This window comes from Wyeomyia smithii, chromosome 3 (genome assembly GCF_029784165.1).
Source record: "Wyeomyia smithii strain HCP4-BCI-WySm-NY-G18 chromosome 3, ASM2978416v1, whole genome shotgun sequence".
Classification (NCBI taxonomy): domain Eukaryota; kingdom Metazoa; phylum Arthropoda; class Insecta; order Diptera; family Culicidae; genus Wyeomyia; species Wyeomyia smithii.
The window spans coordinates 96034848-96051569 of NC_073696.1; the positions used below are offsets into that span (position 1 = coordinate 96034848).

A 16722-nucleotide genomic window follows, 5' to 3' on the forward strand; every position below is an offset into this window, starting at 1 on the left:
ATCTCCTTTGGTTGTTCTCAGTGAAACGACCCGGGTGACTCCATCCGATCCAGGGTGTAACGCTGTGATCCTCCCAAGCTGCCAATGCATTGGTGGTGCATTTTGATCCACGACGAGTACAAGTGCACCCATAGGAATATTCCTATGTTGGTGCCATTTCGATCTGTTCTGTAACTCAGGCAAGCATTCGGCTGTCCACCTCCTCCAGAAATGCTGCAACATAGTCTGAACTAGTTGCCAGCGGGATAAAGTCGATTCACGAAGATTAATATACTGAGGCTCAGCTACGGCCTGCATTTCTCGCCCAATCAAAAAATGGGCTGGCGTTATTGCTGTTAAGTCACTGGGATCATCCGAACACGGTGCTAGGGGCCGTGAATTGAGGACGGCTTAATTTGCGTCAAGGTGGTGTATAGTTCCTCATAGGACAACCTTCTATCTCCGACAATTCTTGTGAGGTGAAACTTCACTTGTTTAACGCCTGCCTCCCAAACGCCCCCGAAGTGAGGGCTTCTTGGTGGTATGAAAGACCATTCAAAACCCTGTCTTGAACAGAATTCCGTAATCTTGCGAACCTCCAATTGATTTTTGAACATTTCAGCCAATCTCACCAACTCATTTTGAGCGCCGACAAAGTTAGTGGCATTGTCTGAAAACATTTTACTCGGAATTCCACGTCGACTAGTGAACCGGCGAAGGGCTGTGAGAAATGCTTCGGTTGTCAAGTCAGATACTAATTCGATGTGTATAGCTCGCGTCAGCATACATACAAATAGGCAAACGTACGATTTCGTGGTTAATGGTTTACGTCCCACGGAACTAGATTTGAGTAAGAACGGTCCTGCGAAGTCAACACCCGTGTTTGCAAATGTTGGTGCTGGCTGTACACAATACGAGGGTAAGTCGCCCATCAACTGTACTGTTTTTATCGGATTAGCCTTGAAACATCTTGTACAATTCCGAATCACTTTACGAATTGTCGTTTTAACATTCAATGGCCAAAATTGTTGCCGAATTGTCGCGAGAAGTCCCTTTTGTCCAATGTGAAGATTGACGTAATGTTTGTTTCTCACAAGTGCCTCAGTAAACGGATGTTTAGCTGGAAGTAACATTTGATGGCGACTGTCATAAGGAATAAACGCGTGCTTAATTCGTCCGCCTACTCTTAGAATCCCATCAACCGGGTCCAGGAATGCCTTGAGGCCGCATAGACGGTGCTTCGATTTGGTACTCTTCTTCAATGCTTGAATTTCTGGTTGAAATGATTCCTGCTGAACTAATCGCACTATTAATCGCAAGGATTGCGCTCGCTCTGCTGAAGTATGTGTTCCCTTGATCATTACTTTACGTTTCGATATAACGTAATTCGCAAACCTAACGACGTACGTCATGGATTTCAAGATTTTTTCATAACTACTCACTCTATCAAAAATCTGCAATCGCCTTGGGGTCTCATTAGTAACTGGCAGGCTGACTCCAGAACGCATTTCCGGTAAAGCTTCAATAGCTGCTGTTCTCAGCATCGGTGGTCCTTTCCACCAAACATCGTTCACGTATAAATCGCGAGGGCGCTGGCCACGGGATATAAAATCGGCAGGGTTTTGATTTGTCGGTACGTGACGCCACTGAAAGTGGCCCGTTAGTTTCTGTACTTCAGCCACTCTGTTAGAGACGTAGGTTTGCAGGCTTTGCAGAGGTTTCTTAATCCAACAGTATACAATTCTCGAATCAGTCCATAGGTTAACAGAATCGAACCGCAGATCAAAAGACTGCAGAACCTTGTCAATAAGCCGTGACAACAGTACTGCTGCTAGGAGCTCCCCGCGAGGGGTCGTTATAGCCTTGGTTTTATTTGATTTCTTAGGAAGAATTCGGGATTTGCTTGAAATCAAATTCATCGTTGTTGTTCTGTCAGAATGTACGACGCGGGCGTAAATGCACGCCCCATAGGCATGGTCCGAGGCATCGGAAAATCCATGTAGCTCTACGGTCACAGCATCTTCAGAAGAAATATATCTAGGTACTTGAAGATCGTTCAATTGCATCAATTCCTTCCGAAACGATTGCCATGCTCGCAGCAAATCTTGAGGGACTGGATCGTCCCAATCCGTTTGTAGCATCGAATCTCCCGCAGTATTAACTTCGCTGTTGTAATGACAGGTCCGATCAGTCCAAGAGGATCAAATATTTTTGCTACCTCGCTCAAAATCTTTCTTCTGGTGATAGCACTAGCTCCACATTCCACAACGTTGAACGAAAACCAGTCTTCCCTTGGACTCCATACAACACCCAAGGTTTTTACAACCGCACGCGAGTTGTCGTCAGTAATTTCAAATCTATCTCCTCTGAGCTCTTCAGAAACATTCTTCATTAAAACCTCTATATTTGAACACCATTTGTGCGTACCGAAACATCCTTTGGCAAGTAGCGCCTTCACATCTTGTAGCAGTTTGTAGGCATCTGGCAGAGTGTCAGCTCCCGTCAAAATATCATCCATGTAAGTTCCTCTTTTGACAGCTTACGCAGCTTCTGGAAGTTCATTTTGGTAGTCTTCTGCAAGCTGATTCAGCACCATCGTAGCTTGGAATGGGGATGGGGCCAAGCCGTAGGTGACAGTTTTTAGCTTCCACGTTGTCAGTAATTCATCTTGGCCCTTTCTAAACAGTATACGCTGGTATCTGCTATCGGGGCTCAACACACCGATTTGTCGAAACATCATCGGGATGTCAACTGTAAAGACATAACGGAATCCTCGGAAGTTCGTCAAAATAGAAGCTAAATCACGCTGAACGACCGGTCCAATTTCGAGAACATCATTGATGGATACACCAGTAGAACTTTTGGCAGAACCATCAAAAACAACTCTTAACTTGGTTGTCGTATTCGTAGGCTTCAACACGCCGTGGTGCGGCAAGTAAAATGCAGACTCTGGGTCCTCATTTCCGTCTAACTCGATCTTACTCATATGACCCAGCCGTTCGTAGTTCTCCATGAAGTCAATGTACAGCTGCTTTAGCTCTGGTTGCCTATCGAGACGTCTCTCCAGATTCAGGAAACGTCAAGTTGCCATTTCGCGGGAAACACCCAATTCATTTTTTCGTTCATTGAAGGGGTGCCGTACAAAGTATCTGCCATCCTTATCTCGAGTATGAGTCATTTTAAAATGATCTAAGCATTCTTGATCGTTTCTCCTAGAAGTATTTATCTCATCACATGATTCCAGCCGATAAAAACACTTCAGTAAATCTTCAAGTCGTTCTTCATTGGCAATTTGGCAAAATGAATGAGCAAGAACTGCGCTTTGTTCAGTTAGCACTCCTCCGGCTATCCAACCAAGTTCAGTCTTCATAAGAACCGGTAAGTTATTTGCAAGAGTAATACGATCATCTTTCACAAGATCCCAGAATATTTCAGCACCAATCAACATATCGATGCGTCCTCGTTTGTTAAATGCTGGATCGGCCCACTCGATTCCGCTGGGGATTGGCCAGTTCGAGATATCGAAAGACTTTGACGGAACATCTCCTGTGATTCGTGGAGCAACTAGAAACTGCAATTCCGTTGCAAATCCTCCATTACAAGATTGTATTGTGGTTCTAATCATATTTCTAAGACGTGTATTTGAACCATTTAATCCGCTAACCAAATAATCTACTGGTTCCTTTCGCTGCGATAGTAGATTCGCAAAACGTTCTGTAACAAAATGCATTTGCGAGGCCGAATCGAGCAATACACGGCATGGATAAAGTGCACTGCTATCACCGTGAACCATCATAACAGCCGTAGAAAGTAGAATCTGTTTAGAATCGTTAGCAGTACTGACACACAAAGAAACGGCCGATTGCTGCTTAACATCCTCAATTTTCTTATTGGAATTCTGTGTTGCTTGCGATGCATCGTTTTTACATGTTGCCGAATCTGCCTATCATTAATCAATAATCATTACTGTTTACTATATCCTGGTCAATAATTCCAGCCGCAGATCCCACGAGTGCATTTCGTAGGTGGAAAAGTTTTATGGCAGGTTCTTCTTGTTGGTATCGGTTCATAAAAGTGGTAAACATAGACTTGAATGAGAACCACTTCTCATACGAACCGTCAAAGTTCGGGAGAGGGGCATGGAGAGGAGGCAAATAGTGCGGTGCTGGTACCGCAACTGTTGGGCCAACTACTGGTTTGGGAGAACCATTTGTTGCTGCTTCCAACAGTTCGTTCAATCTGATGATCAAGTCGTTGTGTAGTGTCTCAAAATCGATATACCGATCTTCTTGCTCGGTTCTTTGCTCATCAGAGAGAGGAAGAGCATATATTTTGTTCTGCAGTTCATTGAATTCGGTATAGCATGTTTCTACTGTCTTCAAATGCAGCCGAAGGAAATGTGCGTTACATGTGTTCTTCTGGTTCGGCTCATCATCACCTAACACCAGTGGTGGGCACCGCTAACCGAAAATTTAGCGACGCTAATCGCTAAGTCGCTAACCGGAAAATTAAGCTCGATAATCGCTAAACGCTTAACCCACATTAGCGGAACTTTCGCTAATCGCTAATCGCTAACTTTTTAATATGTAAATAGTCATATCGCTATATTTATTGCTCATGTTTTGTAAGATTTGGACCACTTTGATCTGTTTTGGTTAAACAAACGAAAACAATTACTTTTTAAAGCTATTTACAGTAAGAGGTTCACGAAACGGTATTCATATTTGATTTTGTAAAAACAGGAATAACAAAAGTTATTTAGCTTGTATTGAAAATAGATACTCTTAGGAATGTTTTCATGAAAATTCAATTATTATCTGAATCGAAAAAGTAGAACCAAAGTTGTCATAATTTCAAGCGCATTGCAATTTACCAAAGTTCTTGGTGTGCCAAAAATTCAATCTAGACCTTATGCTTGTTCTTCACAATGCTCCTGTGGCTTGTACGATAACTGGAACTCCATTCTAGGGTAAAAAAACCGACAAAAGTAACTTTCGCAGTCAAGTATGTTCTTCTTTCGAAGCAATTTACGTACGCCATCAGCAATTCACAGTTTTTCTAAATATTTCTATTGTCGCTTCTCCACAAAATTTAGCGAATTAGCGATTAGCGTTTCGAAGGCCAAAATTTTAGCGACGCTAACAGTTTCGCTAACCAGCTCAAAAATTAGCGAAATCGCTAAATCGCTAACTGAATTTTAGCGTCGCTAATTAGCGAATTAGCGGATTAGCGGAATGGTGCCCACCACTGCCTAACACCAACACATTTCTCACACGAGTGAGTTTTCCCTTCACTGCCCCTTTCTGATGAATCAACACTTTCAAATTGTCTTCCATTTGTTTCAATTCTTTTTTCTTCTTTTGTGCGGTCTTCTGCTCCGCGACTGTATTCGATTTCGGTGTATTGAACATTAAAATTTTTCCTAAATCACTCAACGTCACACACACAGAAGAAGACTTCTCGAAAGAGTTCAATTGTTCTCGAACGAAGATATTTGTACCAAAATGGCAGCAAGCATCCCGCTACACTCAGCCGAAACGCGACGGATGAGTGCTCAATTTGTATGCGAATACGCGTCTCTTCACAGAGAAAACACTTCACATCACTGGTTTTTTCTACAAAAATCCGGTTCGATGGACTACAATGGTCATCTAAACGCATCAGTGGACTGTAGTTTTCTTAAAAGAGGGCTACTTTTCCGGACATAATATAAAACACGTCCGACACTTCGTAGCTACATCGGTACAAAGAATTTATTTGGCAATAAGCATATTCTACAAAGCATGTTAAATATGTGTTGGTTTTAAGGATATGAAAATTATTAGGTATGCTCAAAATTTGACAAACATGTACTTTGCTTGAAGTTTAGAGGGAATGAATATATAAAGCATATCGAGGAATTCCCTGATAATCAGGTTTAGATTTCGAAACAAATCGGAGTCTGGATATAAAATAAACATGAATTCGTTTTACGTTATATAATTTTGTATTTTTTATCTAATTATTTACATATATTATATACTTATTTCATAGCCCATTTGCGGATTAAGGAACATAAAAAACTTTTAGTTTATGTGGATGCCGGAAGAAGTTCAATGGCGTTGTCCGTTTACTGCACTTTGCGCCATCAGATCTACACTTCGAAAGATTGAGACCTTCGGAGCCGCCATCCTTTGCACGGCACAGTTCTCATTAGTCTTGAGCTGCTTATTTGCTTGGCACTCCTCCGTTGGGTCAAATGTCGCAGGGCTGCTTTTGCGTTTTAAACTTCCTTCCAAAGAGCTGTTCCTTTCTTCACCGCTGGTATGTAAATCTCCTGATCCGAAGGGAGGTGGCACAAGGTTTCCGGAGTTTTTCTTCTTGTATGGCCCCCGTTGTTTTCGGCGCTGTTTCGTTTTGATCATCGGCTGATTAGTCATTCCGGGGAGTAGAGATTTTTCTAGAATTTGTGCCTGCTGATTCAATACGTATAATGCAGGTGTCATATGATAATCCAGAACGTTGCAAGTTTGCGTGACCGGAAACGTAGATGGTGCGATATTCTGCATCGCCTGATATTGTTGGTAATAAGGATTATTCATGATAGATGATGTATCCTGTTGATAGCTGTATCCCATTGAATAGTTGTTTTGGTAGTATATGTCCTGAGGACTCTCGGTGCATCCGTATGCTTGCTGGTAATCCATTGCTTGCACGTACATTGGCACTTCACTGTACTACGAGAAACACTGCGATGTTGATAGTCTGTTGGTTGAAACTTGAATACCGTTTCCTTCCACTGGCAGTTCTTAATATACGCAGAATCGAAGTTGAAAATTTGCCTGTTCCAAGGATGTGGGGGACGTCTACTACCTACCGATCTTACTGTGCTAGACTATGCTTGAAATGATGTTATTGTCTGTGTAGAACAGGTAACATTAACCTCCTTCGATTTTACTAGGTTAAGTTTAAAACTGCCATACGGTTAGGTTAGTTTTTACAATGGTAAAGTTTGTTTGATCGCTCGAAGCTTGATCAAAAAAATAAACATCCTTTATAGATTATAAAAGTAAAAAAATAAAAGCCCAGATTCGATTCGAATTTCGATTCGAAAACATTTAAAGCTAAACAATAGAGTGGAATTGATAATACTTATAGAAATATTGATTTACTAGCATCGTCAAACGCGATAGTATCGATACCTAGAACAAATAGTTTTGTTATTGTTCAAAATGGGAACAAATTCTGATATGCTACCACGATGCTACTTCTTTGCACACAATTATAAAACATCAGACCTATGTTTCATGAAGCTGCAGTGGCAATGGATGATTAATACACAAAATAGTGAAACCAATAACGTGTTACTAACGTACATATTAAAATTTGAACTGTTATGTAGTTGCTTAGCAAGTTAAACTGTGAAGTTGAGTAACCCTAAGCATATCTGAACGTTGCTACGTAACGTTGCAATAATGCGCGTTTCTTTTCTTCAAAGTCATTTTTATCCCGTGAAAGTCATTTTTCATCCAATGATTACCCATTAAGTACTGTTTTTGTTCGATGCGTGCTCAAATTTCAAAACAAATCATATTGTGTAATCCGTAGTTCTATTTAAATATCTTTAAATGATCAAATAATGACATTTTGCAAAAAATTGCACTATGCACAAAAATTTAGATTTTCCGCCGCTGGTTGGTGGCCCCTCGGTTAAAACATCATATTATCATTTTTCTCCTATCTGGAAGCATATTATACTGTTTTAGTATTGTTTTCTAAATTTGACTTTTACGAACAGGTAGACATAGATTCGAAACCAAAATTTTAATTCCACAATTGTATAAGATTTGTTAAATTTTGGGGTTGAGCTTAGCCGGCAACAAAATAAGTGCAATATCGAAAGCGTTGCTTCAATCTAAATGGCTCCAGCATATAACCAACAGTCTGGAGAAATAATCCTTGGCCAGTCACCGCCCCGAAAAACGAATCGTGAAACCGTTAAGTAAATATCAGAAGGATTATTTCGGTACGAGAAAGCGGCCAATGTTTACAGGAAAAATTAACTCTTTAAACCGAGAGGATAACATTTCAATAGGCTTGCGCTGCAATTAGTCTCGTCGTAGCAGCTCGGACGAAACGCCCCATAAACCGATGGAATTGAAACTGTTGGACATTTGCCTGCAATCACACAGGTAGCGCGACTGACTTATGCGTATTATGTACCAACTTTCGTGATACCGGGTAGTCAAAGTAAAACTAAATGGGAGTGGGCTGTAAAATTTAAGCACAATAGACGAGGCTGCAAGAACGCCTATATCGAGACAGGACTTCCCACCGATGGTTGTTTCAAGCGTAATATGAAGCATCGGTTTAGTGCGTCATGCAGGGCCGTTCTACATTTCATGTAGGAAGAAACAGGTAATCGTCGTCATGCCCATTTGCAAATTGAAAATTTTGAGTTTGTCCTACTAGAAATACGAAGTCAAATTGAATGGGTGCATATCAAAGATTGATTAAATGCCTCTTATTGGTACAAATTCAATTATTCATAACAGTCACTAACTCTCGATCAAGTGCGTTAGACACTAACTTTGCTCGTCTTGCAATGCAACTTGAGAGAAAATTATCTTATAATGCACATTAGCGTATGATATCATTACAATTAATTATGTTAGCACGATTGTAGCAATGCTAATATATGCTGTAACATAAATCATAAGTCAAGTAGGAGTTGAAATTGAGTTAGTTTCAACATGTTAAATAAAGAAAAATAACAATATGTGCAATTTATAATGATAGCTAATAATCCTTTACGTTTTTGGATCAAATTCGTATTGCACATATGTGGCTGCTTTCTACGCATCTATTTCTCAACAGCTCTTTTCGTTATCACTAATACATACAATAGGAGTGTGGCTAATCCTATTGTTTTTCACTATGTATGCATCATCTGCACAAAGAAGATTTTGAAACGCCTGAAATCAAAGCAAAACTAAACTGTCTTGAGTTTGAAGTAAAAAAGCAGCCATGGAAAAGACCACCTGCAAAAAACGGAAAAGTGCGTTTGAGGACTGCGTCCAAAATAAACCTGTTGGCATTAATTTTCCCGAACATCTGCGAAAATTCCGTGTGTGTATCAACAAACGAGGACTGGAGCCAAGCTGCACAACAAATGTGGAAAATCCTGATTGTGACAACAAACAGAAGCTAACCGTAAACTCGGTTTGTCAAATTAACAACGGAATTTGCAAGGTGGATTTCGACCGTTTGATCAGGCAGCGATTGGGTGAAATAAACTCGGTAATGTCGGAAGCAAGCTACGAATTGCCGGCGGACTGCAGCCGATTGATTCGTGAAGATGCGGATGCCACTGAGCCACTAGCGTTGGACATTAGCCGTGAGTCACACCACGGTCCGAAGTTTTCCATCTTTAGAAGTGTCGATCTGATGGCGCAAAGCTCGAATCCCACAACTTGTTGATCAAGTTAAATTTACTGTTATTTTATTAATTAGATATTCTGCAAAAGTTGGAATTTGAATTAAATAAATATTTTGTTCCATTTTCATACCAGCATTCACGTAACCGAAACGAAATCATTGCTTTGAACTTATTGTGAAGTTTTTCAATGAACATAACCTCAAAACAGTAGTGATCAGAGGGGTTTCTATTTTTTAATTGAATCATTCTTAGTTTGGTGTTAGGATTTGGATTCAAAATAATTCATGGTGAAAGATTGAGATTGAAAAAAAATGCGTGCTCGTCATGCCTGATCCTTTCAACCAGTAAAAAGCTATGTAAAATGCATGTGTGAGTAAAATTCTCGCTATAGAAAATTTATTAAATTGTCGAATTGTTAAACAATGCAGTAGTACGTGCGGGTCTGTCTCTACTGTACTGTCTACTTTAGAACCTAGTTAACTATATACTAAGCTAATTAGACTATACCAGTAAACACTTCAAAATTATGTTATATAATTTGAACACTATTAAGGTAAAACGGAGCTAGGTCTGTATTCTTTGAAGGTAATTCCATGGCAAAAACTCATTACATGAGAATGTTGTATTAACAATATAGCTTCTATAAAAATATGAACTACTTAAACCAGTTTGCAATTTTGCAGAACATATTTAGCCATTTTTTTTAAATACTCCCTAAAACACCTTAGGTTGTATGTGGTGCCTTGTCACTTTTGTAAATTGTAGTTTCTGCGACTAAACATTGCCGCCATGAATCTCCGCCCCGAACGGTTTCTGCTAAAATTGGAGATTCCAATGCAGGCAACAGTAACCCAAAATCGTTGGACTCTGTATTCTCTCTGGAAAAGCACCAGCAGTTTTATGATTGAGGCTGCTTATAGTATTAAAAAAATCAGCTAATAAAAATCAAAAATATTTTAGGCTAGATACCAAACACAAGTTTTATTCGTCAAGATAAAGTGCAGTTTAATTTGTCTTTGGAAGTATTGCTTTGAATTATATTTCGATTCCCATACATCTACACTTCGTCGCTCTATTATTGAAAAGCTTAAAGATCTGGATCATCACTGTAAAACAATGTATTGTTGCTACTTTCCGGTGTTGTTCTAACTCAAAATAAAAAAATAACACCTCTGCAATAAAAACTGTTCACATTCGAAAACATCGAAGGTCAGCTTCCCTACCAGATGATCCTTGTGCTCTAATTTCAGAGCCGTAAAAATTACCATTTCTGAACTGTCTTTGCTCATTACATTGAAGTGCAGTCGCACCCTAATGCAGCAAAAAACCTCAATCCGTACGTAGACAAAAGAAATTGCAAATATTCTCCGATGTTTCATAATGGTTTTCGTAAACAAACTCCGCCCAGTCTTATCCAGTCGTAGTCTACCTGAGATTGTAAAAAGTCGCATTTGATCGGACCTTGCCGGGGCCTTATTTTATGATTTGTTTATGTAGACTTTTGCTGAATCTTTTGTTTTTTTACCACCAAGGCGACAGCAGTATATATTGGGAATTGAATTGGTAGGAGTTTGAACCCAAGTGGCATAAAAAAATCTTAGCGACCTCGTGGGGCTCGACGCGTTATAGTTGCATGGATATTATAGCAGAAGGAAACCTCTCAAAACCTCTTAGCGCATAGCAATGTGATGTCCTTAAAACAGTTACTGGAAAAATACCGTTCTATCATCAGGTATAATTGTTGAGCTCATAAACCCAATCTTTTTAATTTTATGGTATGGGCATGATTGTTTTCGTAAACAAACTCCACCCATTTTTGATTTTTTGTTTGCCCAAGGTTATAAAAAGTGCTGTTATTAATTCGCATAGAGATTTGTTTACCCATGGTTTTTTGATAACTTTGCGATCACCGTCAGGTAAACTATTTTCCGTTTTTCCGACATACTGACGATCTTCTGTATGTCTACATGACGTATTAATTTGGTTGTCGCAAGATTACTAACCTACGAGTTCAGTACCCTAAAACAGTATTGCTCACAGCGAAATTTATTAGCATGAACAAATTCGTAATTCAGTAACACAACAAATTTGGAGCAGTGCATTTTGACGCGAGACAGGCAACCAGTTTAATTGAACATCTTTGTTCTGGCTAAAACTTTATAAACATTTTCTTGAGTAGAAATAAATTAAAAAAAAAACAAGGGGATGGTAGCCATATCTAAACTCTATACGTTTGACAGTAGCCAACATATCGGGGCTTTATTTAAAAAATAAGCCCTGGGGCAAGCGCCCAGCAAAAGTTCCATAAACCTATCGCTTTAGTCGGGAAGACTCTTCACTCATTCAACATAGAACGAGATAGCATGTTGCCATTTCCCTGAAGAAACCCCAAAATTATTAACCTCAAAATTTTTTTTCTCATCCTATTTTTAATGGAAACTACAAAGTTCAGCTCAACGTTGATGGCTGTTTGATCATAGGCGAAATGAAAAAGTGACAATTTGAAATAATGTTAGGTAAACATTGATGCTTGTTTGAACCTAGTGAGATAAAACTAAAAAAGTTAAATTTTCTGGAAAAGTTGAAGAGGTTGAGTATGAGACACGTTCGCAAGGCTAATGTAGAATTATGACAGCCTGTCTTATAACAATGTTTAGGAAATACTTACCATGGAACGGGGTGAAAATGATCAATTTCAATAAAATTTTCCAATTAACTCGCTTCATGTATATTTTTCCCGAAATAGTATATGTTTAAAACAAGTACTGGTATGTGCTCAAGGAAATCACTATAGCTATTGGTGAAATTTCTATCGTTTACTTATGAAACAAATTCGAGAATTCTATGAGGTACTATGAGATAAATAGGGGTGAAATTAATCATCCGTAAACTCCATACATTCTATTGGAAGTGTACTATTATTCAATATATTCAAGATAATTAATGACTTCTGAACTGAAAAATATCAATCACAGCTAGTTTGGGAACAAAAACAACAATAATTCAGGTTAAACTTTATTCATTTTGATTCACTAGATGAAGTTTACTAAATTTGCTCTCATTTAATCATTGTTAGACCGATTTCAATTCGGTTTGTTGCAAAAGGTCAAGAACAAGCTCTAGGATTATTTTTTTTTTTTTTGTAATTTCCTGCAAAATTATCAGTATTACATTGAGGGTATGGAATAATCATTCTTGAAAATGATATTTTTTGAGCTTTCATCAAACTTTACTCACTTTTATCGTAATTTATCTCTAACTAGGGTTACTTTAAGTAAATTCAGTGTTATTTTTTGTTGTTTTGAAACTTGTTTGATCAAATTTGGTTGAGGTTGACCTGAGTTAGAAAAGTTTTCCTTAAAATATGTAAAACTGCACTGGGCATACAAGGGTTATCTTAACCAGGCTCGTGAAACTTGCAAAAGTGCTATTTTAGGACACGTTAACCAAATTTTCAAGTGATCAATTTCACCTCATTCCACGGTACCTTCTTTTACCTAGCAGGCTAGAGTCGGGGTGGTTCGTGCTGTATCAAGAAGTCATCTCCATTCCGCTCGGTTCTGGGCTGTATCTTCAGTCTGTACTCCACCGTAGATGGTTCGCAGCACCTTTCATGAGCATGAGCATGATTGACCGCCTGCGGTTGCTACTCCGTTATTGCCATATCAGCTGTAATTACACAGAGAACCAACAGATGATGCTTGGAACCAACATGCATCCTCAGTGTGTAAAAACTGGTGACCTTAATCTTTATATTGGGCAATACCAGCACCGGCCGCATCCGAATGCAGGTCAAAGAAGGAATTTGTATAGGAAAATGTTGACGTGATACTCGCTTATTGGAAGCCGAGAACACCTCTGGACTTCCACGAGAAATCACTGGGATGTTGGAGAAAGGGCAAGGTCAACAGCAGGGTTCGTTTTGGTAAACGATGCGCTGGTTTCGAGTGTCAGGTTCTTCGGAACAAGTATCGCGCGAACAAGTTCACTATATCCGCCACGATATTCATAAGGCGATTCGAACTTATTCAGTTTTACAATGTAACACCGCAACAATGAACCGTACGTAAGGATACTGAACCTTCGATCAAATTGGGACAACTTGAAATGCTATGATATCTCCTCGTAAGGTGATCCTCTTTACACCGAAATCTATTGCGCGTTGTTGATCTATCTCTAGATAATTCGACCACATGAAGGTATCGACGCGGAGTCCCTAGGGGTTCGGTCAACAGGACATTTTCTACCTAACAGATCGACCAACGACGTTTCTCGTACACACTTTGTCTGCTCTAAAAAAAACAATACGATCCCGCGAAAAACACACCTGAAAAACAGAATATAGCAATGTTACGCGTTTATTACGAAAACTAACCATGAGTATATTTCTTGCCAAACATCGCGATCCTCTGCGTACGACGCACGCGATGTAGCCTACGCTACTCGTAGCAATCAGCTATTTGTCAATCCCGAGTACTTCCGAAGAAACTAACGCACGTCGGCCGACGCGACTCTTAGGAGGGTATACATCGCGTTTTCGTTAATCGCGATATTTATCGACCGGACGAAATCTTCGGTTAAACAGTCACAGTGAGACATGAACAAGTATCTGGGTATAGCCCTCGAAATCACTATATTCTGAAAACGTTCATATAAGTAAAATTCTCCCGAGCCGGAAACGCGCCTTACATCGAAGCACTATGCACGGCCGCTCTATTTTCTCCTACCGACGCAGACACTCGGGGACACGACATTTCACGCTGATTTTCTCTTAGTTGTCGATGCGAATGTTGCCTATTAAATCGAAAATTGGCAAAGTTTCATGCATACAAAGCCTCAATAATTTAAAAATGCAAATTTCCATATTGACCAATATATAGTCTTAAGTTTGTTAACAAAATGCCGACCTAGTCATTATTGGAACATAGTATACAAAACATAAACAACCCAAAAGTTAGGAAAATCAAAAAAGTAAAGCATACGATTTCATGTATTATCACTACACCATACTCCTAGCTTACACAAACCACACCATTGCTCTCGAGGTGAGAACATGTTTGGCTGATAGAACCCTACTTGAAGCCTGACCGTGCAAAACCGTGGTAGATGACGGATTCGAGGTATACTATGCGGCATGTTGGCTCATTACTAAGTTGAGTTACTCATTACCTTATAATGGATGTGATTCTATCATACGAGAGTTAGTGCGTTCAAAACAACGAATAAAAATGCTACTTATTAGGTAATCACGTGAAAGTATGGCCTTAGCGACGATAAGGATTCTGTCCGTTCTATAATCACGCAGAGCATCTAGTGGCTAATGATCGTGAAGTATATTCGCACGTTTTGACTTTTTCTATTGATTTTTTTCTATTTATTCTAGAGAATAAACGTATCACGAATCATTATTTTATAAGTAACTAATGCGTAGTCTACTTTTAATAAGCTTCTACATGAATACTTTTTAGAACATTTGGGAAACCGTAATGAATTAAATTTGCTAATAAATAATAACCACGTTGAAATAAATAACCACGGTTAAAGGAAAAAGTTACGACGGTTAACGCACGCGGCTTGCTACAATCTTTCGCGTGAGGTGTCTATTAAAGACATATTCTAAACTTGTACTGAATGATAAGATCGCATATAAAACACGCGCGCGAATAATGCGGTTGTTCAGAATATTTTTATACTAAGGAAGTATATTTAGGGGCCTATCAAATAATAAATTTGGCAAAGTTTCATACATCCAAAGCTCAAAAACTCATCACACAAAAAACATCGTTTATTAGTAAAATGCCAAACTCTTCATATCCATCACCCATCATATCTCATCAAAATTCTGTTCGAAAGTTTGCCTGTAAAACAATGTTCATTCAAAAGCTAGGTAAATCATGAAATAAATGTCTTAAATCACATCAACGCAAATATGTGTAATACGTTATATGTGATATATTAAAATCATAAAGAAATTTATAAAAAACTTGGTTTATTACCATCTGGCTACTATTCACATGTTCTCCGAACCTAGCAGCTCAATCTACATAACTATTCTATTCTGAATCATAGCTAAGCGTAATAAAATGTTTTGCATTGCCTTTTTTTATTAAGACTTTCATCTAATAAAAAAAGATAAAGATAAAAAAGAACGCTCTCACGAATGCCATCCTCGTCAGACTCCAATATCGTTTAGATTGCGACCTGCTTCTTGGTTCAATCGAGCCTGATGCAGTCGGTCCTTTCATCAGATTCAGCGCCGAAACAAATGCTGCGTACACTGCCGGTGTACGCCCAGCACGCATTTACAACTCGATCACGTCACAGTATGTATATTTTCCAACATTCGCATCCACAGGTTATGCTTTTGTCATACTCTGCTGTAGAATCATAATCAACCACAATGCCAAAACTGCACAAAAAATGCACTAGGAATTAGGATGCGTAGAATGCAACAACGGAAATGCATGCTATATAAAATGCTATCTCGTTTTAGTTTCTTTACAAATCGAGCTCTTCTTATACGCGAATTCACATCACAAAATCATCCCGTTTCCGTTTGGTCTCAAAATAGCCTTTTGTGTTTGTGAATTTTGACACTTCAGCTTTTAGATGTTATTCAGCGCATACTTTTCTCTGCACAACACGTTTGTCTGAAATGCGAACCGCTCACCAATACACATTCACACTTAAAGCGAGCAGAGCGAGCAAACAACTTCAGAACACAGCTAAACTTTTTTTTGTGTAACCGATTGTGTTCACACATCACACTAATTGCAAGCTGACCGCCATTTCCATATTTCCTATCATATTGACCAACTTAAAAATCATCCTGCGCCACATCCTCGATCTCTTTCAACTGCACTCCACTTTCAAACACCACAGTGAAACTTTAACTTTATTATGCGCATAACTTGGTAGATCTTTTTGTACTGCTACTAATTTAAATACGATAAAATCACTCCCGGTAAAAAACTCGCACCATCACATGGCATTGTTGCCAAACCTCCCGTAGATGGTTCGCAGCACCTTTCGTTCGAAAACTCCAAGGGCGCGTCCCGAAATCTCCTTGCTGATGTTGTTCAAAAAATCCTTGCTGATGTTAGTTGCCTTGAAGAATAAGATAAGAATGTGATGCGTGGACACGTTTTACTCGCGACGTTTTTATAAAATCTGTCGGATTTAAAACATCTGGTCCGTGGTTGCGCGGGCTCTCATGAAATCCGCCTGGTACTGCCCCACGAACCTTCTGATTAAAGGTGTTAGACGTTGGAATGGAACTTGAAAGTGTATTTTATGAGCAGCGTTGATGAGCTTATTGCCACGAT

At 39.2% G+C, this 16722-nt stretch overlaps 2 protein-coding genes across 2 annotated transcripts; both read right to left on the reverse strand.

Annotated features, from left to right (window-relative positions):
• Positions 1–365: 365 nt before the first annotated feature.
• Positions 366–2120, reverse strand: LOC129728429 (uncharacterized). Its single transcript, XM_055686868.1, has one exon. It carries the CDS (start codon positions 2118–2120, stop codon positions 366–368), a length of 1755 nt encoding a protein of 584 aa, XP_055542843.1.
• Positions 2121–2518: 398 nt separating this feature from the next.
• Positions 2519–2992, reverse strand: LOC129728430 (uncharacterized). Its single transcript, XM_055686869.1, has one exon. It carries the CDS (start codon positions 2990–2992, stop codon positions 2519–2521), a length of 474 nt encoding a protein of 157 aa, XP_055542844.1.
• Positions 2993–16722: the final 13730 nt, after the last annotated feature.

What these genes read in the sequence shown, in the direction of transcription:
- LOC129728430 (XM_055686869.1), bottom strand. Translation starts at nt 2,992, where the DNA reads ATGGAGAACTACGAACGGCTGGGTCATATGAGTAAGATCGAGTTAGAC.
- LOC129728429 (XM_055686868.1), bottom strand. Translation starts at nt 2,120, where the DNA reads ATGCTACAAACGGATTGGGACGATCCAGTCCCTCAAGATTTGCTGCGA.